The sequence below is a fragment of the Pelophylax lessonae genome (genome assembly GCF_965119305.1).
Source record: "Pelophylax lessonae genome assembly, chromosome: 1".
Taxonomy (NCBI): Eukaryota; Metazoa; Chordata; class Amphibia; order Anura; family Ranidae; genus Pelophylax; species Pelophylax lessonae.
Genome location: NC_138768.1, coordinates 110,612,357 through 110,638,938, shown reverse-complemented (window position 1 = coordinate 110,638,938; position 26,582 = coordinate 110,612,357). Strand labels below are relative to the sequence as shown.

The 26,582-nt window shown below is 46.0% G+C and overlaps 1 protein-coding gene across 1 annotated transcript in view; it reads right to left on the bottom strand.

The window, feature by feature from the left end:
* ZSWIM6 (zinc finger SWIM-type containing 6) overlaps positions 1-26,582 on the bottom strand; it is a 185,874-nt gene that overhangs the window by 51,002 nt on the left and 108,290 nt on the right. Inside the window, exons 3-4 of the mRNA XM_082260031.1 lie at positions 25,576-25,724; positions 21,534-21,684 (exon numbers count right to left, since the gene is read on the bottom strand). Of these exons, the coding sequence (XP_082116157.1) occupies positions 21,534-21,684; positions 25,576-25,724 (300 nt within the window). The remainder of the gene's footprint in view (positions 1-21,533; positions 21,685-25,575; positions 25,725-26,582) is intronic.

Here is a 26,582-nt window from a genome sequence, read left to right as displayed (position 1 = left end):
CACTGGTTCCAATCCCAACCACGACACTACCTGCCTGGAGTTTGCATGTTCTCCCTGTGCCTGTGTGGGTTTCCTCCGGGTACTCCGGTTTGCTCCCACACTCCAAAGACATGCTGGGTAGGTTAATTGGATCCTGTATATATGAACAAAAAGAAAAAAAAATGTCCCTCCTTTGTATGTATGCGAGTTAGGGACCTTAGATTGTAAGCTCCTTGAGGGCAGGGACTGATGTGAATGTACAATGTATATGTAAAGTGCTGCGTAAATTGACGGCGCTATATAAGTACCTGAAATAAATAATAAATATAGCCACTGCCAATAACTGCATGCTAGAAATGCGACATGCTGGTTGTACCCAAGCCAATCGATGGATCGACTTGGGTACAATCAGCCTGCCCATACATGGATTGAATCTCGACCGATCCCTGCTGAAATTTGAACCATCTATGGCCTAAGTGATGGCGTGACAACACAGGAGCATAACTGGCATAGGGACAGAGTGTTGCCACTGACAGGCAGTACTTGAACAAAGACCATCACAGAAAATGAAAGCCATAGGTTTAAAAATAAGGAAAATCATTCTGGAAATTACATCAATTTGTTTAACGCTTATATCAGAATACAGTGCTATGCTGTCAGTGGAGCAATAGTGAGCAGGAAACTTTTAGTAAAGGTTTCCTCCTGGATAGCAGTGAAGTTCAGGGGCACAGATTAGCTGTCTTGTCTGTATGTCTGACCTTTGACAATAAAGCTGGCCATACACACAAATCTAACGGCTTCCTCCATCCACACTACATAGTGCAGATGGACCAACTTCCCGCTGAGGCTATTGAATTTTGACAGCCGGCCCCAACAGCTGTCAAAATACCCAACCAGTGCCTGCATCTGATTGAAAAAAGGTACCATTTGGCTGCCAATTTTCTGCCTATCTCCTTTAGAGCCGGTTCACACTGAGGCGACACGACTCCTTACTACTTCGGGGGCGACTTGTGCATTACCATGCACCACGACTTCGGAGCGACTTGCAGGGCCTTCACATAATGGAAGTCTATGCAAGTTGCTCCGAGGTCGCCCCGAAGTAGTACAGGACCCTTTCTCTAAGTCGGAGCGACTTGTGCCGCTCCTATTAGAACGGGTCCTGTAGCGGTCAATGGACCGCGACTTGTCAGGCTGACAAGTCGCGCTAGTGTGAACCGACTTAATTTTTTAGTCAAGTAATATCAGGTGTCTGACACCGAATATCAGCCATAACCCCCCACCTGCATCCTCCTGGGACACGTTACATGCCTCCGGAAGCTGCAGGACCAGTCTGAATGCATAGCATGTCTCGTGCATGCACAATGGGGAGCCGGCTGTAAGACGTCAGGAAGTCACACTCGGCTTCCCACAGTCAGATAGCAGTGCTGGGGACCTGAACACTGCTGATAGAAGTCACAAGACAGCTCTAATCGCTGATGAGAAAAGGTATTGAGCAGTTTATATTTACTAAAATAATTGCATTTCCATGTTATGTGTACTGTGGGAGACCAGATATAGTGAATGCAGGTCCTGGGTTTAGAACCACTGTAAGTATTTACTGCAACCTTGCAGAAAAAAAAGCATGCTCGAGGATTAATTGATCCTGACACAAATATTACCATGTATAATTGGTATGTGGGCTCATTACCTTGTACCAGGAAAAAAATGCTTACAAATAAATTTCATAAGCAACTGGAAAGAGATGATCTGGAAGTTTCAAATCGCATGCACATTTAAATATTTATTAAAGGATGTAAGCAGTAACCAAACCCATCCAGAGGGACTGGGTTAATGGTTTTGTGCAATCGAGAGGGGGAAGCTTGTAGACATTAAACTCTACAGCCTGGATAAATCAGTAAGGTGCTCTTTTGACCTATTCTGTGCTAAAGGTTTGTGGAAACCCATCAAACAAAATGGATTCTGCATGAGGATCAAGAGTGATTACAGTCCTGTATAATGTGGAGCACAGTCAGCGCCATCTCCAGTCATCTGTAACCTTTGTGTAAGTGGAAACATGACCACCACAGACCCAGCCATCCAAATATATTCCAGCAGCCAGGTCGAGTATCGCAGCAGCATTCAGACGATTGAGAAATAATGAAAATTAATCTGACACAGAAGCACATCCCATTTCGGGCAATGCTGGGCTTTTCTTTGTTTCAACGCTGGTTCTAGTCCATCCTCTGTGCAATTGTTTTCAAGCACTGTAAAGGAAGGCCGCAGAATAGAACCGGTTCTAGGGGGCCATGTTTCTAGGAAGAACAGAATGTTTCATTTTGCTCTAATTCATTCTATTACAGAATTAAACTTTGATGTATTGGTCTTGACAAGTGCTTCATGCTGATTGTATTGTGCATGATAGTATAATCACTCCCCATGCATTGCGTGCTGCCTGGCTGATTAATGCAATGGATTTTTGATGGTGAGGGAGAATTCATGCAATCCAGAAGACTGCATTCTATTTGTGGGTGGGGGCTGGGAACGCAGAAAGCAGGAGTGTAATGTCTGAAAGACAATTGGTTTTGTTTTGTATGTAGGTGTATTTCTTTCCTGCACTAAACAGCTTAAAGTGATACTAAACACACCGTTTAATTTACATTGCCCCTTTTATTTCTCTATGTGGATGATGGCACTGTAAATTTTTTTTTTTTTTTAATAAAACACATCAAAGTATATTTTTTCTACTAAATATACAGCTGTGACATGACCCAGCTCTTTCCCAGCCTGTCTGCTGAGAAACATAAGCAGAAGGAGCTTCTAGTCTTCTGCTGCTGGTCACATGTTCAAAATAAAAAAACAGCCTTTAGAATACAGAGTAAAAATAATATATTTAAAAAATATATATAAAAATTGGATTTTTCACTTACCGTAAAATCCATTTCTCTGATGTTCTTTGATGGACAGCTCCTGGTATGCATAATACTTTTATACTGCCCCCTACAGAAGTAGGACACATGGCAGAAAAAAAATTCTGGCTATGCCCATGGGCAGTCCCAGGGGGTATACCCTCTTTCTCTGCTATAGCCACTCAGTTTTGTAACAAGCAGTGTCAGGAGAATAATAACTCCATAGAGGGGTGGGTGCTGTGTCTGTCAATGAACTTCAGAGACATGGACTTTAGGGTAAGTCAAAAATCCCATTTTCTCTTTCGTTCATTGACGGACGCAGCTCCTGGTATTCATAACCATTGGGACGTCCCAAAGCAGTGTTACACATGAGGGATGAGAACAACCAAAAAATTCCCAAGGCTAAACATTAGCCAACCAGGCAACAGGGGCTCAACCAAACAACCGGAGCCCACCTGGCGAAAACAAATACATCCTCAAAGACGATCAGTTCCTCTAAACAGCAGCCTGCAAAACCTTGCGGCCAAAAGGAAGCATCAACAGATCTCATCCACCTTATAAATACTTTGTGAAAGTGTGCACAGATGACCAGGCAGCCGTCTTGCAAACCTGCAGCACTGGCGTCTGATGACGGAAGGTTCAGGAGGAACTAAGATTGTAGTAGAGTGCGCCTTGACAGGGAAAGGAGGAACCTGACCCCTGACGGAATAGGCCTGAACCCCCATCTGTCTGATCCATCTGGAAATGGTCGCAGAGGAAAATGGACAACCCTTTGAGATCCATCCTTGAGCACAAAGAGAGTGACTTCCTGAAAGCATCCGTAGCTGCCAGGTACACCCTTACTGCCCGGGCCACATCCAAGGCATGCAAGGCAATTTCCCTAGGATGTTTAGGCCTGGGACAAAGGGTAGGCAACACAATGTGTTCAAATGAAAGTCAGAGACAACCTTAGGAAGGAACGAGGGACAGGGGCAAAGAACCAACTTATCCCTGTAAATCACCAGGTAAGGTGAACGACAGGATAATGCCAACAGTTTCGACACCCTGCGGGCAAAAGTGACAGCCATTAAAAAAGGACACCTTCTGGGACAATGTAAGCAGGGGAATCTCCCGAATTTTATCAAAAGGAGGCTTCTGCAGAGCTGAAAGCACCAAATTAAGATCCCAAGGCGGCAACGGAACCCACACTGGAGGAACCAAATGTCGGTCACCCTGAAGAAAGGTACGCACCAGGGAGTGTATGGCCAAAGGTTATTGGAAGATGACCGCCAAGGCCGACACCTGGCCCTTGATGGTACTCAAGGCCAATTTCTGTTCAACCCCCCGTTGAAGGAAGGTTAAGATCTGAGCCACAGAGAAGGAGCGAGGAGGAACCCCAAGAGACCAACACCACGCAATGTACATCTTCCACGTACGATGGTAGATCTTCCTAAAAGTAGATTTTCTAGCTTTCAACGGGGTAGGAATTACCAACTCAGATAAACCCATATCCTTCAGCACCTGGCATTCAACAACCAAGCCGTCAAAGCCAGCGACTGTAAAGCAGGATGGAAGATTGGCCCTTGGGACAGAAGATTCTCCCTGAGAGGAAGCTTCCAAAGAAGGTCGGCAACCAGCAGCACCAGATCAGCGTACCAAGCCCAGCGAGTCCAATCCGGGGCCACTAAGATGACCAGAATTCCCGTCTGCCTCGATCCTGCGTAGAAGCCTTGGCAGAAGCTTGAGAGGAGGGAAGGCGTCCATCAGCCGATACTGACCCCATGGGGCCACCAGCGCGTCTGTGGCATCCGCCAGAGGATCCCTTGATCAAGCTACAAACCTCTGCACCTTTCTGTTGAGCCAAGACGCCAACAGATACACCTCAAGAGTAACCCACCGAAGACCGCTAATGAAACCCCTCCGGATGAAGGGACCACTCCCCTTTCAGCCAAAGCTGGGAGAGCAAAGCCGCCATATCAAGGACTCCCTCGGTCCCCGACTCAGCCGGGTCTGATTTTCCAGAGACTGGGGAGTCTTGTCCCATTTGGTCAGATCCTCCCTTTGCAGGGACCTTGTATGGAACGGCGTAAAAGAAATTGCCTCGAAGGTAGACACCATCAGGCCCAAAACTCGCATGCAAGTCTGGAGCGACGACCATCTGTTGGACAGCAGGATGCAAATTGCAGCCTGCAATTTTTGGAGTTTGTCCAGAGGAAGGCCCAGATAGTCCAGCTTCGTGGACGGAACAAGAGCAGACTTTCTTAAAGTCCAGAATCCAGCTGAACCGCTGCATAGTTTGTTTTGTGATCTCCAGGTTGTCCACCAGAGCAAAGCGACTCCGCTCCCAGAAGAAGACCGTCCAAGTAGCCCAGTACCGCGATCCCCGATTGGCGTAGCAAGGCTAGCACCGGGGCTAACACTTTTGGGAAGACCTGAGGAGCAGAAGCGAGACCAAAGGGCAACACCACAAACTGATAATGCCCCTCTCCCACAGCAAAGCGGAGAAAAAACACTGGTGACCGGCACATATTAGAATGTGAAGGTAGGCATCCTTGATATCAATAGAGGCGAGGAAATCCTCGCAGAGACGCAGAGATGCCAACACCGTTCGAATGGACTCCGTTCTGAACTTCTCTACCCGCACAAATCAGTTTAGCGCCTTGACATCCGGGACTGGACGCACTTTGCCTTCCTTCCTGGTAACTGTAAACCGGTGTGAGTAAAAACCCTGAAAACGTTCTGAAGTCGGAATCGGGACAATTACCCCCTTGAAGGAAGCGGTCTGGGGACAGGTGCAAGTTGGAAGGAAAAAACCTTGCCAGGGGACAAGAGCGAAACTCAATCTTGTAGCCGGACCGAATGACTGTGGACCCACTTGTCTTGCACTAGGGAAGTCCACGGGTCCAGACACCAGCGAAGACTTCCCCCCCACTACCGATATGGGTAAGGGTCCAACTTCATGCAGAAGACCGATCTTCGCTTGCAAGACTAGGTTCGTTTGGATCCTCCTGAAGAGGCCCTAAAAGGTTTCGAGACCTGGTCAGTCGACCCTGAGAGATGAAAAACACGTATAAGCTGAGGAGGGCCCATGTCTACTACGAGGTTCCTTGCCTTTAGTAGCTTGCGGAAGAAAGGTACTCTTCCCCCTGTGAGACCTTTAATGATGTCACCCAGGGTAGCTCCAAACAGGTGATCTCCTTGGAAAGAAAGATCAGTCAAGGCCTTTTTTGAAGTCTGATCCAAAAACCAGCACTTGAGCCAAAAGACACATCGAAGGACCACTGCCGAAACAGGGGAGCCGCATCCAAAGAGGCATCACAGAAACTGCAGCCTCTGGACCAGCTGGTCCACCAGCTCGACAAAGGCAGGGGGGAGCTGTTCCTGCTCCAGGACATGGAGTAAAGAGCTTAGCCCACTTGGTCAGAGTTTGCGACACTAGGGCAATGTTAAATACCGGCCTTATTGCTGAACCTGTTAATGTGTACATAATACAGGCCACAGCCTCCGCCTTCCGGTCAGCCGGGACTCTTCAACCGGAATCATGGTTGGCTTGTTTAATCTGGAAACCAGAGGGTCCACCACCAGCGGCACAGTCCACTTCTTAAGAAGGGACTCCTCATAGACGTAACGCCTAGTAAAGTGCTTAGGGACACCACAGGGACGCTTTGGTCGTCCCCACTCTGTCAAAATAGGCATGGAAAGGAAACACCTTTGCTGCTCTGGATGGGTAGTGAATGCCAAAGGGTACCTGCACCTCCGTCACAGCTTCAGCTGCATCCTCCATCTTCAGGGTCTCACACACAGATACAATCAGTGCATCCACCAGTGCCTTTTCGTGCATAGTCACAGGTGTGAAGGTATCATCCCCACTATCCGAGGATTCCAGGCGTGTGGGTGCAGACCCAGGAGGACCCACATCCGCGGTGGCCGAAACAGATTCAGAATCTAAAGAAACAGGGGGAATAGGGGGGGGGGGATTTTTGCTAGCCCGTAAGCCACCTCCACCCGGAATACGTGGGACTCCAGTATCATCGTCCGTGTATGGATGGATGGTTGGAACCCGGAGGGCCCCTGCAGCCTCAGACGGGATCAGGTGGGGAAATGTGCTCCAAAGACTCCATGAGTCACCAGGGGGAACCCACAAATAAGTAAAATATTGCTAAAGCACGACCCCCATGGCGCTGGCAGACCCACCTGGTCGCCAGGCACAAAGCAACAGCGATCCTCAGCAGAGAGTGAGAGGACCCCACCAGACTCGCAACCCGCAGAGACAAGCACCTATAGCCACCAGGATAATCTGCACTACACGTCCGGCGATCAGGAAGCTAAATGATCCAGGAGTCAGCACCAGCGGATGAGATGGGGCCCCACAGCCAAAATCCCCGCCCACAGGGTCCCACGGTCATGGCCGCCGCCATTTACGTCGGCAGTTTTTTGGGTTTTTTTTGTCCCGGCTGAACCAGCTAATATTCAAACCATCGATGGTTGGCTTAAGCATTTTAGGATCTACTTAAAGTGCAAAAATCATTGATATCCCAAAGCAGATAGCCAAAGATTTTTCCCTTTCAGATTGTACTTTTCATAAATACAACTGCTCAGAATCTGAATGGTCAACTACACTATTGCTTTGCAGCATTTCTTTCCCCAACACCAATTCCCAACAGATCATCAGTTGGGGTATATACAGCCAAGTGTGTGCTAACAAGCACCTGGATTTGTCACTTCGCCTGGTCTGCAATACTGGCCTCAGAATGATGCTACTTGACTTCCTATCAAATTAAACTTCTGGGATTCATTTAACAATCCCAGCTTTATTAAACTGTCAAATGAATAGCCCCACTTTTGATAACACTAGCTGCACCAATTATAGCATGCTTTAAAGTTGACAATTCTAATGATTCATCTCTGGCACGTGAAAAAAATTGCAAGCTCCTTTGAATTACCTTTTAAAATAAAAAAAAGAAGGTCCTTTTTGTTTAATGTCACTTATCGTTTGCAAAGAGAACATTTAAATTGCTGCAGAAGGGCAATATTTTTTTTAAAGTTTATATCTAATCCCCCTTATTTAAATGACAGGGAATGGACCAGTATGCGAGCGAGAATGCCATTGTTTCGCAGTGAGCCCTACTGGTGACATTTGTATTCAGGTCCTATGTTCTCCATGTGGCTAAAGGGCTTCCAATTTCATTTCACAGCCAGGAGCTAGCAGAAAACACCAATTAACTTGCAGATCCCATTTGCTGACAAAAGTCAGCCCCCTTCTCAACGTCTGGCATCTGGCAGGGCTCAGATCGGAGCATGAAGTCTCACAAGGGTACCAGCCAGTATTATCAACCGAGAATAAAGAAGAAAACAAAAAGCTTGCATTTACCAGATATGGCTGGACCTCTGCTTCTGAAACAGAAACCTACTAACAAGACATAGGGGTTGATTTACTAAAGGCAAATCCACTGTGCACTTCCAAGTGCATTTGGAAGTGCAGTCTTGTAGATCTGAGGGGAAGATCTGCTGATTTTGATCATCTAATCATGTTCAACCAAAAATGCTGTTCTATTTTCCTTGCATGTCCTCCTCAGATCTACAGCCACTGCACTACAAAGTGCACTTACAGTGCACAGTGGATTTGCCTTTAGTAAATAAGCTCCATTGTGTGCTGTATTACCAACACAAGTTCTGGTGAGTACACATAAGCATTCAAAGGCTCTGTATACCTTCACACCAAAATGAGGCCCAATGAGCATTTCCCTGATGACTGAGTAAAAAATATTGAGTAAGATTGCAGCTGGCTTAAAGCAGATCTGCACCCACTGTGTGTACATCCCTCCTCTCCACCCCTCCTCTACATGATGATGCGTCCTGCCTCCCATGCACAACGTCATTTGCCTAGGCAAATGACTTACAGTGCTCCCTATGCCTCCTGGGATATGCATGTCACATATTCCATGGGGCACAGCCCATCATTTACAACAGAGGAGGGGGGTGTGCCCAATGGTGAATAATCGGGAGGCATGCAGGCTGAGCCCGGAAAAGCCGGTGGGCCTCTTGACGCCATAAACATGGCGGTGCAGGACCGAGCAATAACAGAAGACAGGAGGATCTCACAAGGGCAACACTAGATCCTCTGGGTGGGTGAGTATCTGAAATGTGAATGAACATTTTTAAATCGAAAAGTGTACGTAGAGTCAAATTTTTTCTTTATAGCATAAGAATTGACTAAGCCCATGCATAAGAATTGACTAAGCCCATGCCGGATAATTTTTTTGCCCTACCCCTGGGGAAATTTTCCTTCCCCTCCTGTCCCAGAGATGTAACAGAAAAGAGAAAATATCCCAAAAGTGAGTCCTAAAAGTTATCCTTGAAAAACGTGTCCCCAATGGACCCAAGATTTTAACCCTTTTTCAGCAGAACGCCAAATTTGTATATAAAGTATGTATGGTTTAGTATCTGCTGATGTCTTATTGCTCCTATGTCGTCAGCCTGTCTGCAATTGTAAAGTAATTACTGCTTCCTCCATATGCCTAATGAATTATGAGAGTTCTGGGCAATCATGTTTATTCTCTTACACCAATACATGGTTTCCCTTACCTAGAACACACATTCAAATAAGGACAGCTGACCTCACAGATACAGTATGCATACTTGCTATATTGGTCAGTGACTCTTACTGAATACTGAATACAGTGGATCAGTGGACTAGCTGGTCTTTGGCTTTCAAAAAATCAGAACTTTCCCTGGAGACATATGGAGGCTGCCATTGCCAAACACAGAGGCAGCCACTGCCCTGTTTCATCTCAATTGTTCAACTTTTTTTGTTCCTTGTTGGTCCAAATCCATTTGCAATCTGCCCATGCTTACCCCCATTGGCTGCCTGCACAGGGCATGCTCAGGTTGACTACGCAACCAATGCTGAAGGGGATTTCAACTTTCAAGCATGGGGTGTTTTGTCTGTCTGGCAATTGTGCCCATTGACACAAAGGAGCCTGGGTAGTACTGGTAACAACTGCACCCAATTTCTGCCTACAAATGAACAACCATAGATTGCAACATGGGCTGGATCTGGGCTTCGAGTTTATGTAGTAGCTTGTTTCTTGAGTGTATCAATTTTTTTTTATAACACACTTTAGTTGTTTGGTGCCTCAAAAGTCCATGTTCTTTAGAAGTTCGATTCTAGACTAAATTAGGACGTGGCCCTTTGTTGCTTTCACATACATCCACAGAACCACCCTGTGATGTAATCAATTTGAATATATGGCAACATGTCTAGTTCGCAGCATAATAAACTAGATTTTAGCCTGCTTGTAATTAATGCCTTAAGATTTTGTTAAAAGTTTGAGCTGCATTGCCCTGCATTGCCCAAGCCAAGAATTTAAAGTGACTGTAAATTCATTATATATATATATATATATATATATATATATATATATATATATATATATATATATATATATATATATATATATATATATATATATTCATTCTCACATGATATACTCACTGTGCAAGTGAATTGCATAGAGCAGCCTTGAACCTACTCTTCTCGGGTCCCCCACCGAGACCTGGGAGCTTGATCCCCGAGTCGCACTGTCTGCATCCATAGACCCAGGCAGCATGGGTGGGTCCTGCCCCCTGCTCTTCATCCCAGGATATAACCAAGACCGAAACCAATGGCTCTCGCAGCCTAAGCAAAGCCAGTGAGAGCAAGGAGAGGCACTACAGATGGGTACAGCGTTGGGTAAGTATAAGGGGGTGAGGGGGGCATACTGCTACCTAAACATGTTTTACCTTAATGCAAGGAATGCATTAATAGAAAAACAAATGTTAAGACTTTAGAACCTCTAATTAAAAAAAAAAAAAAAAATCTTGAACTAGGATTGATTTTTTTTTTTACTGCCCGATACCTATAAGCGGAAGATATTATTCATTCTCCTGAGTGCCCCAAAACATTTGAGTTCTGCAAGTATACATGTGTAAATCTCTCTTGACAGAGCCTCCTTTCCCAAAATATCCATCTTGAATTTAAGATGTATGGGTTCTTTAAAAAGATAAAAAGTACATCTTTACTATCTACATTCTGTAAAAATAAATCCACAATGAAGCCAAAAAAAGAAAACGCTGCGTCCAAGAAGTTCTCTCTCTCCAGGATGAAATGGCTTTTTTCTGGTAAATAAGTGAGGACAATGCAGATTGTTCTTCCTCTCTGCAGTTTGACAGAAGGCCGCGCAGAGCTAGAGAAGACAAATATCCTCTGTGCTGCAGTTTCCTGTCACAAATGTGCTGGAATACCTCCACAGGCCTGTCTGATTCTGGACTTCTCTGCCACAAGCTGCTGCTTCTCTAACCATATAGCAAAGCTCTGACATTCTGTGCTACTGGCACCTCCGGCCGCATTTCCAAACAGTGCGAGCTCAACTGCGACTTTCCAGCCAATCTGTACAGCTTCCCATAATGATCTTTTATTGTGGGGTGGAAAACTGGATACAATCACTGCAAGGAGGAGGTAGGGAGGGATGCACTGAAACCAATTACAAAACGCATCACAAATTTAATGTGAAATTACATTTTCAAAGAAATTCTAGAAGTGGTATAAGACTACCCAAACCACATTTATTTCAATGGCATTCGACTACTCTGTATGTGGTCAGTATCACAGTTCTTTAAAAATAGTTTTAGATGTATCTGTGGCGCGGTTTGCGTTCCTAATGGTCTCAGTGCATACTGAACATGCAGTTCTCTTTATAAATTAGATGCAGCGATGAAACGAACTGACGCAATTACAATGTGGTACTGTATGCTGAATGTCATGCTGTGATGACAAGTGCACACTGAAGAATGGAAGTATTGGATTTCAAAGTCTCATAGACATGGACTTCCTGGTCTAATTATCCTCATCCAGGGTTGGACTAACCCCAGAATCCTGCATACCCAAGAGCCTACAGTTTGAGAATGCTGATCCAAACAGTCTTTCGATTCCTTTATAGAAAGAAAGGGGGAATGGTCTGACACTAGCAATCGATTCTTTTATAGCAGAGATTTGTAGACCTTTACTCTGTACTTAAAGTGGTTCTAACGATAATTTTTTATTTACCTAAAGTGGTTCTAAAAGATAAGTTTTTTTTAGTGCCGGTTCACACTAGGGCGACCTGGTCGCCTCACAGGTCGCCTCCCATAGGGAAGCTGCGGACCCGTTCTAATAGAAAAAGGGTCCGGAGCTTCTTTGGGGCGACCAGGAGGCGACCGCCATAGACTTCAATGTTATGAAGTCCGTGGCGGCCGCTCCGAGGTCGCGGCGCGCTGCTCGCACCGCGATCTCGGAGGTCGCCCCTGCAAGTAGCGTCGCGGTAATGTGAACCGGCGCTTACCTTAACGTGTTTAAAAAAAAAAAAAAAAAAAAACAAGACTTTCTAAACATGTTATACTTCCCTCCTCTGTGCAGTTGGTTTTGCACAGAGTAGCCTGCATCCTCCTCTTCTCAGGTCCCTGCCCCCCCCCCTCCTGTTGAGTGCCCCCACAGCAAGTAGCTTGCTATGGGGGCACCTGAGCCGAGCTGCAGCTCTGTGTGTCCATTCAGACACAGAGCTACGGTTTTGGCCCACCCCACTCTCTCCTGACTGGCCAACTGACTTTGATTGACAGCCGCAGGAGCCATTGACGCCACGGCTGTCTCTCAACCAATCTGGAGGGAGAGTCCTGGATGGCCGAGGGACTTGTGGACATTGCTGGATAAAGACAGGCTCAGGTAAGTATTTGGGGGGCTGAGGGAAGTCTACTACACACAGAAGGTTTATCTTAATGCATAGAATGCATTAAAATAAAAAAAACCTTCTGACTTACATCTCCTTTAATGCATTCTATGTATAGGGTAAAAAAAAAAAAAAAAAAAAAAAAAAAAAAAAACTCCCACTAGCTGCTCCTGCCCCCCTCCCAAACACTTATCGATCCAGTGGTGTGCCCAGTTGTAGTTCTCCCCCTGCTAACACAGGCTGCACACATAGCAGGGGGGAGCCATTGGCTACTGCTGTCTGTCAAATCCTCTGAGCGAGTGGGGGCCAGGGGCCAGCCATGCTGTGTGTGGCTATAGACATACACAGCCCAGCTTGGGAGCACGCCTGCACAAGTGCTCCTATAGCACACAGCTTGTTATGGTTAATGTGAAACATTCTTATCGCACATGTTAATGGATCAGGTTCAGAAGTAGTGGGTGCTGCAGCAACATCCAGCTGGAAACTGGAACAATCACAAATCAATGTTAATCTTTGCCAGCACAGGACGAATCATCATTGTCGTCCGAAAAACTTTTTTTATTAAACAGATTTTGGACAGTATTCGACAATCCATTGTGTGCTTCCAAATATATGCATATGAACTATGAGAGTTCCAGTTGGTTGTTGCTTCAGCACCCGCTACTCCTAAGCCTTATTTAGGAAAGTGTGCAAAGGGGAATATTGACATTTCTTTTTGCGAGGTGATCATTCTTCAATCAAAAAAGCTTTTCAGGTGAAATAGATGATCTGTTATGTACTGGAAAATATGAACCTCAGTTTGCTTTGGGGACACATGGAGAAGAGGAAGAGCAGTGCACAGAGCAGGCAAGGATAAACCTTTATTTTTGGAAAACAATTTCTTGACTTTAAAACCACTTTGAATTGGACCTAGCATAGGGCATTGTTCCATAGTGCTGAGTGCATGCATAACGTGCAGCTCTGCCAGGTATTTATTACCTCTAGCGGAGATCACAGTACTCTCCCCCCCTTACTATGCCTGTGTCTCACCAGAAAGAAGGCACCATCTTTGTTCAGACATTATCTACGGTCAGCATCTACTTCCTAGCTGCTCCCACTTTATGACCTGGGAGGACGAGACTGAGGAAATGCTTCCTCATGCCTGGGACACACTGATAATCTCAACCTTGGCTGGAACTTAAGGTCTGTTTTCAAAAGCTTAAGGTATAGATGTTTTGTCCTTTGTAAATCAGACTTTAAACTATTAGAGCTGCAGAACAGAGCATCTCCTAAACAAAACGCCAAAAGGTGCGCCAATCCTGTGTTGCAATCACTGCAAGTCCTGCATGGAGAGCTATTATACACTAAGCCGAGTGACCAAAGACTGCTCTTAATTCTTCAGCATTTCTACTTGTAAGCGACTGTTAGAAGCATGAATAGCTATAAAATGTTTATTCCCCCAAAGTCACATTAGGTGTAGTCAATGCTATCAGCTTGGGCTAAAGCAGTGCTTGTTGCAATTATTTTTTTAATATGCATTTGCTACTGATGTTACAGATGCATACATTAAAAGGATAAGTTCCTTTGTAGAAAAAAAATAAATGCACATCTTTCTGCAGGTTAAAAAAAAAAGTACATTATACATTTTTAAAAAAATGAGAAGCTTTTAATGCATTATACCGTGATCAGCAGATCACAGGTGCAATCTCAGACTCTTGCAGACTGTCAGTGTAGCTGTCTGACTGTACCTCGTACAAGCAGGCAGTTCCTGAATGACCGGAAGCCTCAATGAACTACCTAGTGCGCTCATCAGTGCCCTGCTAATTCATTGAGAACTACAAGCAATCACCCGCAATTAAGCCCAACACAGCCATGTTTTTTTTCAAATTGTGACAGCGGGTGCAGGGAGAAGATCCCTGGCCCGCTGTCACAGCTGAACTCAGGGAGGTGTTGGGGCTGCTGGACTAGTAACAGGTTACAGCCTGAATATGGGTGTAACATGTTACAGCACGGACGTGAAATTATCCTTTAAAGGGGAAGTTCTGCTTTAATCACCCCCCCCCCATGCCACATTTGGTATGTCCTTTTTGAGGAGGAGGGGGGGGAGCGGGTACCTAGTTTTAAAAAGGTACCCGCTCCCACTTCCGCTCAGACCGCTGAGTGCAAGAATTCCTCCCCTCCCTCCCTGCAATGTTCTGGGACATGTCACAGGCACCAGAAGATTGCCTGACCAGTCAGGAGGTGCAGAGCGACCGCAGTGCGCACCCGCATGTGAAGCCACAAGCTGTCACAGCCGGGTGCTCACAGTTGTAATGCCGGAAATGGCAACAGGAGAGGAGGAGAATCGGGAGAGCACGTCGCTGGATCCTGGGACAGGTGAGTGTGTGTATATACTTTTTGTAGCTGCTGACTTTTAATTAACACAGAAATGACAGACCAGCAAATGGACAGGGAAAGGACAGCAACAGAATAACGAGGTCATCTCTGCTCTATCCTCCTCATGAGAATGTGCCACATCTGACTGGCCCCAAGTAGTGTCATTCCCTTTCCCAGTCAGAGCTCTGTTGTAGAGCAGATTACCTACCAGGTTTTATCGCTCAGAGTCTCTGTTGGAGAGAACCAACCTATCTGTCCTGCTGGCCACTGTCACAGGGACCAAAAAGTTAGAGAGTTGTCATCAGTGGGGTGACAACTTTTCCAGTGACAACGGTCCTGGAGGGACAATTACCCAAATTTTGTAGACATTTCCAAATGCCTGGTAGACACAGCTGAATATCAGCCATTCAACAGAAACCAGCCAATAGCAGCCTGTCCAATAGAAGCCAGCTGAATGGCCTGCTTCTGTCAAAAACCGTAGCTGATCGGCGTTTGATCAGTGCTGGCAGTCAATGGCTGCGAGTGCTGAGTATGTTCTGGCGGGGGGGGGGGGGTAGTCCCCCTATCAGAACACAACAGGTAAGCAGGGAGTTCGCTGTACTAACATTGCAGTTAGTACAGTGAGCTCCTCAGGTTTTTTTTTTTTTTCATTCAGCACCTGGGGTTGAATGAAAAAAAATGGTCTGTGTCTACCAGGCTTTAAGCATCACTGGGACAGCAAGTGATGTACAATCTCCGCAATAGGATGCAAACAAACACCAAAAAAAAAAAAAATAAGAGTTTTAGGCTAGGTTTCCACTAGTGCGGCTACGAAGTCGTGCTACTTCTAGCACGACTTCATAGCAAAAGTAAACCGCGGCTTCAGTTAGACTTGTCCCTCATATATAGAGGGAAGTCGCGCTCAAAAGTAGTACACGATTTACTTTTGAGGTCGCGGCAACTGAAGCCGCGGCAGTGGAAACGAGCCCCATTGAAAACAATGGGTTTTCACTTGCTGTGCGACTTGACATTTGTCAAGTCGCACCGCAAGTCGCACTAGTGGAAACCGAGCCTTAAACCCTTCCTAGCATCTACTTTGGCCTGAAAAAAATACTGCCTGGTCAATCCTACTGTGCAGTTAGCGATCACTGAAGGTACACGAGGGCAAAAAAGGCATACCATAAAATAAGCAACCTTATTTTAAATAGAGTATATTCCAAGAATCATTATCTCACCAAATGTTAACACATCTTTTACAGAACCAGATTAAAAAAGTAACTTTGATACAAAGAGAAAGCCATACTCCGGCACAACACATCAGCTGTCATAAATCCATAGCTATTGTTGGGAGGTAATCTCTGGTGCAATGGGTCCCATTGCCCTCTATAGGTAACCGAGAACTGATAATTGGCAGGTTCAGCCCATGGGTCCTGTGTAGAAGAGGTCTCCATGGGAGTTACAGGGGCATGGAGGAATTACAACTGCAGTGGTCTCAGATGTTCCTCTACAAACTCCCCTATTTTGCAGTCAACTTAGTGGTGTTATTATGTCTACAAGAAGCATCCCCCACAGGATGCCAGCGTAAGGAAAAAAATATTTATTATTGTATGCCTAGACTTGTCCCATGAGGCTGTAATGTACACAATACAAAACAGACCAACAAAGCCTATACATCTGGCTACTGATAGGAAGGCAACAACAGTGAATGAGCAATCCAGCTATAAAGGTCTATAGGTTACTATGTGCAATGAGATTTCATCCTACACTATATAATAGGAGGAGCCAAATCCAGCATTGCAAAACCACTATAGAAAGTCCCCTCCGATCACCTCTACCGTGAGATTTATACAGGACCAGGGGGGCAGGGGACTGACGCTACAGGACCAAGGAAGGGGGGGGAGCGGGGGACTGACGCTACAGGACAAGGGGGAGCGGGGGACTGACGCTACAGGACAAGGGGGAGCGGGGGACTGACGCTACAGGACAAGGGGGAGCGGGGGAGTGGGGGGGTTTGACACTACAGGACTCAGGACCAGGGGGAGTGGGGGGTTCGACACTACAGGACTCAGGACCAGGGGGAGTGGGGGGTTCGACACTACAGGACTCAGGACCAGGGGGAGTTCGACACTACAGGACTCAGGACCAGGGGGGGGTTCGACACTACAGGACTCAGGACCATGGGGAGTGGGGGGTTCGACACTACAGGACTCAGGACCAGGGAGAGTGGGGGGTTCGACACTACAGGATTCAGGACCAGGGGGAGTGGGGGGTTCGACACTACAGGACTCAGGACCAGGGGGAGTTCGACACTACAGGACTCAGGACCAGGGGGAGTGGGGGGTTCGACACTACAGGACTCAGGACCAGGGGGACACCTGGGGGCTGACACTACAGGACTCAGGACCAGGGGGAGTGGGGGCTGACGCTACAGGACTCAGGACCAGGGGGAGTGGGGGCTGACGCTACAGGACTCAGGACCAGGGGGAGTGGGGGGTTCGACACTACAGGACTCAGGACCAGGGGGAGTGGGGACTGACGCTACAGGACTCAGGACCAGGGGGAGTGGGGACTGACGCTACAGGACTCAGGACCAGGGGGAGTGGGGGGTTCGACACTACAGGACTCAGGACCAGGGGGAGTGGGGACTGACACTACAGGACTCAGGACCAGGGGGAGTGGGGGCTGACACTACAGGACTCAGGACCAGGGGGACACCTGGGGGCTGACACTACATGACTCAGGACCAGGGGGACACCTGGGGGCATGTTTATACACCATCTGGGCCAACTTCAAGGTAAAGAATATAGACACATACAGGACTAGCTGCAAGAGCAGAAAAGATGGGTAAGAGGAAGAAACTAATGAGTTTTAATTTTGATTGATTTCTGCTCAACTGACTGAAATTCAAGCCATGTGTTGCCCTGCCAGCACCACCTGGCTCTACAAAAGTAAATATAACAATTTGACTGGACCAGGTGGAAAATTATTGGTTGAACAGTCACTGCATCCAATCAGATGCAGTCACTGTTTGGGTATTCAGGCAGCCATAGATGCCTTGGCTGTTTGACTATAATAGATGCCCATGCAGATCCATTTATTCACGCTAAACAGAAAGTCAACCAATTTCCTCATTTATCCTATGTGCTGAACGAGCGAAAATCTAGCAGTGTGAGGCTATATTTGGAATCACTCTGCAGGTAAGGTGTCCCTTAAGTCAGTTAAAGTCGCACTAAAGCACACCTAAAGGGAACGTTCGTCTTATGTGGGCCATGCATGTTAACATGTGTCTTTTTGTTTGTATGGGCAGCAAACGCACCACAATGCAGCCAAAAAAGAACATGCACCATGTTTCCAATATTGCACCTTAACAGAAAAGCACCCCTGTACAACTGCGGTTTTATCACACATTAAGGCTCCTCTCACACACTCCGTCCGGAGTCAGTTTTTCTCAGCGGGGGATGGAGCCGCCGATCCCCCGCTGAGCAGCAGGAGGACAGCTGTGTCTCTGTGCTGTATGCGGAGACACAGCTGTCAGTTCCCCATGCATCTCTATGGGGGAAATCGGATGGGAACGGACTGTCGGTCCGTTCTCATCCGATGTCATCCGATCCGCTGGACGGATGGAAAATAGGGTTTCCATCCGTCCAGATTTTACGGATCGGATGTCAGCGGACATGTCTCTGCTGCCATCCGATGCCCCATAGGAATGCATGGGGGGACCGTTTAGATCCGCCAAAAAAAACGGACAGGCGGATCTGAACGGTCCGCCTGTGTGAAAGGGGCCTAAGGGCCCTTTCACACTACCGTTACAATCAGGTCCACCTGACAGTTTTTCAGGCAGACCTAATCAGACAGTCCATTCACCCCTACGGCCCGGCAGGTGTAAACAGACTTGGGTCCATTGACACCCACCTACCACCGATCTGATAAAAACAAACAGAAGGAGATCCATTCTACCCTGTGTAGGCAGATTGGATCAGAGGTAGCCAGGTGTAAAAGGACAGCGGAGTCTGTTTACACCTGCTGGTCCATAGAGCAGAACAGCCTCAGTACACATTCATTCTGCAGAAACTCAGAGGACATGGACCAGTCACCTGCCCGCTCTGCTCTAATCAGCAGGGGCCCCGTGTGAAAGGAGCCCAATTCATTGCATAAGTGTGAATAGGCCCTTAAAGAAAACATGTCATGTGGACCCTCCTGAAAATTCTAGCAGTATCCATCTTCAGTAGATATACCAGGGGTGTCCAAACTATGGCACTTCAGCTGTTCAGGAACTACAATTCCCATGATGCATTGTAAATCTCTGACATTCAGAGACATAACCAGTCATGATGGGAATTGTAGTTCCTGAACAGCTGGAGGGCCATAGTTTGGACATAGCTGACATATACCAATGACTCAGAACAAGTATGTAACAAGTGAAGTTAAACCGTAGTCAGACTGAGATTTGCAAGTGTGTTCAAGGTCAGTGGCTGGGATTACTAGGGCATAGACAGCCAAGCAAACACCATTTTCTCAAAGATGTAAACAGTAGCCCACATATACTCTCAACTTTTGTATTTTGTCAATCTAAGCTCCAGCTCCGCCAAACACTCTTCTATGTGAACCCGTCTGCTGTGCATTTTCACCCAACACACTCCCGTCATTTAAAGTAAATGAGGAAAGCCTAGCAGACACCTCTACACAGATCACAAGTACAGCCAGTTCCCTCCACGAGGCTCTCAGTCAGTTGCAGAAAGCAGTAGATGAATCCTCTTAAAACCTGATCATAGGCCATTCCCATGGTTGCTTCGCCCCAACCGCAGGGGAAAAAAAACGTGAACACACAGTTCCTGCTATGGATGCCAAGTAACTCCCTTGAATTGTGCCAAGTTGGCTGCAAACATGTTCATTAGAATAGTAAACACATACAAGGGATTAAAGCTACAAAACAGGAATTAAACATCCAGCCAAAAACATAAACAGAGAGAAGGCAATCTGTGTCCAAGTAGTAGAGAATGGCAGAGCCATGGTTCAGGCCCCGGGAATAAAAGGTAAGTGCAGGCAATCAGAATGGAGGCTCCAATGTGATGAAAACACAAAGACTTCATTTTACAGTCCTCACATTAACATGAAGGGCTTTGTACAGCAAACACCGGAATTAAAGTGTGTCCCCTAGCTAGAAATGCTAAGGGCAGCCATTTTGGGTGATGAACCAATTTTCATGAAACGGCAGCTTACAAACAACCTAGAATAAGTGAGCTCACAACACTTAATGTTCAGACAGACAGTCCTTTTGAATTACAATGGTGCCAACGCCCATCTTTTTTATTTTTCTTACCTTAATGCATTTTATACGTTGGGTAAAAAACCTCCCCCACCCCCAAATACTTACCCCCTACATCAATGCAGTGCCCATCTAAAAGGACTTTTGTCCTCTCTCCTGGCTTTCACCAGTTGGCTGAGAGCAGAAGAAGCCATTGGCTCCTGTCACTGTCAGTCAAATTCAGTAAGGTGGAAGCAGGGGGTGGAACCAAGCCACGCTGTGTGCATCTATGGAGACACACAGCAAGGCACGGGAGCAAGCCCGCACATGTGCCTCCATAGGAAGCGGCATCCTATGGTAGAGCACGGAGAAGAGGCAAGTCGGACAGCATCAGGTGGGGGACCCCAGAAGAAGAGGTTCAGGGCTGCTCTGTGCCAAACACTTGCCCAGAGCAGAGAAGTATAACCGCTTTTAGTTAAAAAAAAAAAAAATTATTTACAACCTCTTTAAAGCAGTGGTCCTCAACTCTGGTCCTCTGGGCCCACTAACAGGCCAGATTTTAAGTATTACCTTGGTGAGATGCAGACTAGAGTACTGCAATCACTGAGCAGCAAATGAGATCACCTGTGATGTAATTTAGTTATCTTACAAACCTGGCCTGTTAGTGGGCCCCGAGGACCGGAGTTGAGGACCACTGCTTTAAAGCATTGTGAACTTTCATTTATAGGCTTAGTCCACCTTTGGGACCATGTTTCACCCAAATTTAGGGTTAAACATGAAACATGGTCACCTTCCCCGCCCATTTACCCAAATGGCAGGGCGCTCCTCCCTGCAGCCTTCTGTCTGTATTGGAGTTCAAAGCAACTGTGCGTGGCTACGGTGAAAAAAGAACAATAGGAAAGATCCGCAATTCCCACCCACAGAGGGACTTGTAGATCTCAATGGGGTACAAGTATGGTGACATCATTGTTTTCTTTTAACCCTGTAACGGTAGGTGCTTACCTAGCCAAGGCTGGGATGTAAATAATGCAGGGCCCTAGTCATTGCACCCGCAATGCACTGCAGGCCCGAAGGCAAAAAAAATAAATAAATGCACATTTTTCTTTTATTAACATGGGTGCATGAATTCATTTTTTTCAAAAGGCAGACTTTGCCTTTAAATAGCTCTGACTATTAGGAAGAGATGGTTGTCCTAATATCTAAACCCTCATACTCATTACAATCTGACAGTGCAATCTACTTTAGATGTAACAACTATGTAGTGTGATGCTTTTTTTTGCAGTAGTGGTAACCCCATAACACGCTTCCACAGATCTAGAACAAATCAAAGTTTGCTGAGATTACAGATAACGGAAAAGGTAAATACAATACCTAGCTCATCCCAGAGCTGCCTGTACTTGTCAGTCATTGCTGTGCCTTGCTGCCTCCATAGTGAAAGACGGGGATCAGCCATGAATTGCTCTGTTATTAAGGTCAGCATTCGAGCTCCATTGGAGTCCCTCATTTTTAACATCTCCCGGACCTGCCAAACAAAGAACCGGACAAAATTAATGCCTGCAAAAACAGAAAGGTCCCCTGCATAAGACCAACAGGAAGCTCTAAAAAGGAAAGGCCCAGGAAGGGGATGATATGATACACTACAACATGTTCTAGCCATACCCCTCCCTAAGGTATGCATAGCCAAAACATTTTCTGATAAGGAAAGGTTAAGTCCCGGTTCACACTACCGCGACTTGCCAGACGGCCTGTCAGCCTGACAAGTCGCGGTCCATTCAGTGCAACGGGAACCGTTCTAATAGGAGCGACTCAAGTCGCTCCGACTTAGAAAAAGGGTCCTGTACTACTTCGGGGCGACATCGGAGCGACTTGCATTGACTTCCATTATGTGAAGTCCGTGCAAGACGCGTCGAAGTCGCGGTGCACGCGACTTCACAGGTCGCCCCCGAAGTCGTGCCGCGGTAGTGTGAACAGACACTAAAACCTTTGTTTATTTTTTGTTGGGTCATACAAAGACAGATTTTTTTTTTATTACAATTTGTATGAAAAATCTTGACACATTTGATAATAGCAACAGAGACCTGATAAAATGGCGTTCAAAAGTACCTAAAAAATGTCCTTTGTTTTTAACATTTGCTTTTGATATATTACAAGAACTTAATAAAAGAAAACCACATACACTGTTAGAAATTCATTGGTAAAAAAAAAAAAATTAATTCTCAAAGAAATATCTCACTGGTATCACTTTCGAGCAAATCCAATTGCAGATTTCTGCTGAAAAGGTTTTACAAGCTTGATCTTAGTTTAGATTGGAACACAATACATTTTTTTAAATGCAGCAAACACGAAGATCCAAGAACCAAAAGTCTCCTAGTCTAGGGAGAATTTGCTGCATTGTTTTTGGTATCAGACACTAAGCTGCAGACATTCATTTGATCTGTAGGGGGCAGCTTTGACAGGTTTTAAGCAGTATAAGTGACAGAAGTCGGTCATTATATGTCATGTTAAATACACCAAAGGGAAGGCAGAACACACTGAAGATATATATACACATCTCTGCAGAATTGTAAGTCTAATGGGCTGTCCATGCAATAAATCTCTTTATACTTTCTCAAAAAGCCAGATATTACTGAATTTCAGAATACAAATCTATGAGAGCTAGGATGCAAAGTGCAAAAGCAATTGGGTGAAAAAAAGGGATGGGGGGGGATGTATGGAGGGGCGCTATATGCAAAATCCCCTGCACACAAAATCCTCCTAGACTAACCAGTACACATTGGCTAAATATTGGATGGCATTGGCTGGTTCAATAGAAAGTGGCCGACATTCTGCCTGAGTGTACTGAAGTTGGTCTGACAGAAGCCAATAGGCTGGCCAGCTTCTGTGGAAGGGACATGACCGATCTGCTCCCGATCAGCGCGCTCAGTCATTGGCGAGAGCGCTGACCAAAGTGTTCTGGTGGGGCGGGGCATTTCCCTGTCAGAACACAACAGAACAGTAGAGGAGATCGCTGTACGAACATTGGATCGTTAGTACAGCAGCTCCTCCTGCGCGTCAGTTTTTTTTTTTTTTTTTAGCAGGGCTGAGCGAAAAAAAACAAAACAAAAAAAAACACTACTAGTGTGTCCCGGGCTTTAGCTAAAGCAAAACTCCAGATTTTTTTTTTTCACCTGCAGCATAAAAACAAATCTCAGAAGGTAAGACTCCAATTCACACTAGCGCGACTTGTCAGGCGATTGAATAGTACAGGACCCGTTCTAATAGGAGCGACAAAAGTCGCTCCGACTTAGAAAAAGGGTCCTGTACTACTTTGGGGCGACCAGGAGGCGACTTGCATTGACTTCAATTATATGAAGTCAGTGCAAGTCGCGCCGAGGTCGCGGTGCACGCTGTGCACCGCGACTTCACAGGTCGCCCCAGCAAGTCGTGTCACCGCAGTCTGAACGGAGTCTTAGGGTCCTTTCACACAGTCCGCCTCCGTAGGCAGATCCGTGCTGCTCAGCAGGGGATAGTAAACACAGATCCCAGCTGAGCAGGAAGGTGACAGCTCCCTCTCCCCTCTGTGTGCGGAGAGGGAGGTGTCCGAGCCCCATGCATCTCTATGGGGGAATCCGATGAGAGCGGACCACCTGTCCGCTCTCATCCGATCCACAGATGGAAAATAGGGTTTCCCTCTGTCCGGATTTCACGGACAGGATCGGATGAGGATGGCAGCGGGTGTCAGCGGACATGTTTCTGCTGACATCCGCTGCCCCATAGGGATGCATGGGGCATTCGATCAGATCTGCCAAAAAAACTGACAGGCGGATCTGATCGGAGCGCTCGTGTGAAAGGACCCTTAAAGTGAAACTTAAGGAAAGTTCCGCTCATCCTCCTCTGCTATCATTGACAAATGTTTTTGTTTTCCTGTGAGCAGGTGCCCATTTCTGGCAGGTAGTGGTACCCATTCCTACTTCCATTTTCAAGTCTAGGACAGAATAGTAGAATTTCCCGCCTGCAGTCTCCTGGAATGCATCACATGTCCCAAGAAGGGGGAGAAGACCATGGTTGTCCCAATCCCTGGACCCCTGAAGTGGTTGTATGAGCAGTAAAATCTATTCTTCCACAGAGGTAAGTGTAGCAGGGACCAGACTGGAGGAAAGGGGCACACATGTCTTTCACAAAGCACACAGGAACAGAGCTGAGGCTGTCAATCGCAGGCTTTGTGCTTGAGCTCCTTTCCGGTCACCAATTTTCTCTGGTCAGAAAAACTTGTAAGTAACTGATAGCAGAGGAAGGAGGCAGCAGACAAAAATATTGAGACAAGTACACACTATAGAGGAATATGCTTTGTTCATATTTCATGTAAGAGGTTTACAACCACTTTTAAGGCCGATTCACATTAGTGCGTCACGGGAAACCCTGTGCACCCAACACACGCAAGGCAGTTCACACTGCCATATGTGAACCGCTGGGAGTGTCAATACAAAGTGAATGACACCCCCAGATCGGTTCGCATATCGCAGTGTGAACTGTCAATTTGGACAGGAATCAGATTGAATAGGTATGAACACCAAGACGATCAGATACTGGTGCGGATCAAAAAATGGGTACTGCACGGTTTTGGTCAGAATGTGATGTAAATTCAGCCATAAAATCTCTATTGCTGAATTTGCATCGCATGTGATTAGCACAGCAGTGAGGTGTGAATTGCATGCAATGACTTCCATCGCACCAGTGTGAACCGGCCCGGCCCTAAAGTTTCTTATATTAAATATTGTAAGCTGCAAGTCCTAGGGTAAAAGTTTTAACAAATCTTTTATTGGTGAATGTTTATTGTATTGTGCTCATTGGGTTATACTAAAAAAAGGCTAAGGGCTTAATACTGCTTTAAAAAAACCTGCATGAAGAACTACTAGTGCTAGGCTGTGTTCACATTGACAATGCAGTAAAGCGCCGCGCAAACTGCTGGCACTATATAAATCCTATATAATAATTGTTTTGCTGCGATTTGGGAACAGCACGATTTATCCTCTTTTTACACTTGATTTTAGGTGCGCTCCCATTGACTTCTATAAGCTCAAGTGTTTGTGACAGTGCACAAATGCACAGTCCAAAAGAAGCCATGGGGAACCGCATGTAAAATGTGAATACAATCGCACTGCAGTCAAACTACAATAGACCAATGTGAACCCAGCCTTAACAAGGGCAAAGGTTTCCCTTGTTCGGACATAATGGGGAATTTATCATACATGATTGTAAAGATTGCCATTACAGACAAGTTTTTGGGCCCCTAAAACAGAATTTTAAACTTATTGGCAGAACATTAACCAAATACAAGGGCCTCTACCACTCACATGCCTTTAATTGTAGCCACACGTGAACAATCCTGACCTCTTCAGCAGCCCACAGCCACCTGCTTAGAAGAAAACCATACCTTGGCAAAAAGTAAGTTGAGTTGCTTTCCTGATCCATGGTAACCACCCTGGGAGAGAAATAACTTGACCTGTTCCTGGACCTGCTCTTCATCCAGATGCCAACAGTTCTCATCGTCTATACTGGCGCCGGCTGTCGGATCTGGAGCACCTGTTCACATGGAGAGACAGCTGGGTATTAATGCACAAGCCATGTATAGGAAGCCATTTGATCTATGCAGGGTCAGCATTAGCAGTTTCACCAATAGGATCTCTTCCATTAGAACAACTTTAATAGAAAACCAGGCATGCAGTTTTGCAGTCCCCATTCATTCGTTTTTAAACCGTTACACCAACAAAAGGTTCTTGAAGACACAGAATTCAAGTATTAAACATTAGTTCTAGTAGATATTTGCTGTAAAACAGTACAAGTCAGATAATTAAAACATGAAATTAGGACTCCTCAGATAGGAAGGCTTCTATACTGCTACAGGTGGTATGATTTCCAAACTTCAGGGGTTTGGCCAAAGAGCTTTCAAGGAGGTATTACATTTCAGCAATTGATAGGAGCAAGCGACTAATCATTCAATGCCATGAACAGTTACAGTTTCCCTACTTATTCCCTTCCATTTAGCATCCAGCACATATCACCAGTTGTTGCAATGCAATCAAAAGCTAACCAGTTCTCCATCTACAGTGCGTTGTAGTGATATATTGGGGTGCTCTTAAAGGCTAAAGGTTTTTTCACTTTTCTGAATTCTATGCATGAAGGTAAAACAGCTTGTGTGTGCGTCCTCCCCCAAATAAATTCCTAAGCCCCATCTTAATCCAGCAATGTGAAAGAAGCAGCTGCTCTTCTGGCTCTCTCCCTCCTCATTGGCTCAGGCACACATTGGCCCCCGCTGTCAATTACAGCCAGTGAGAAGGGAGTGGGGCCGGGACCTGTTTTGTGTATCAATAGACACACAGAGCCTGCTTGGGAGTGAGCATGCATGAGTGCCCCCATAGCAAGCTGTTTGCTATGGGGGCA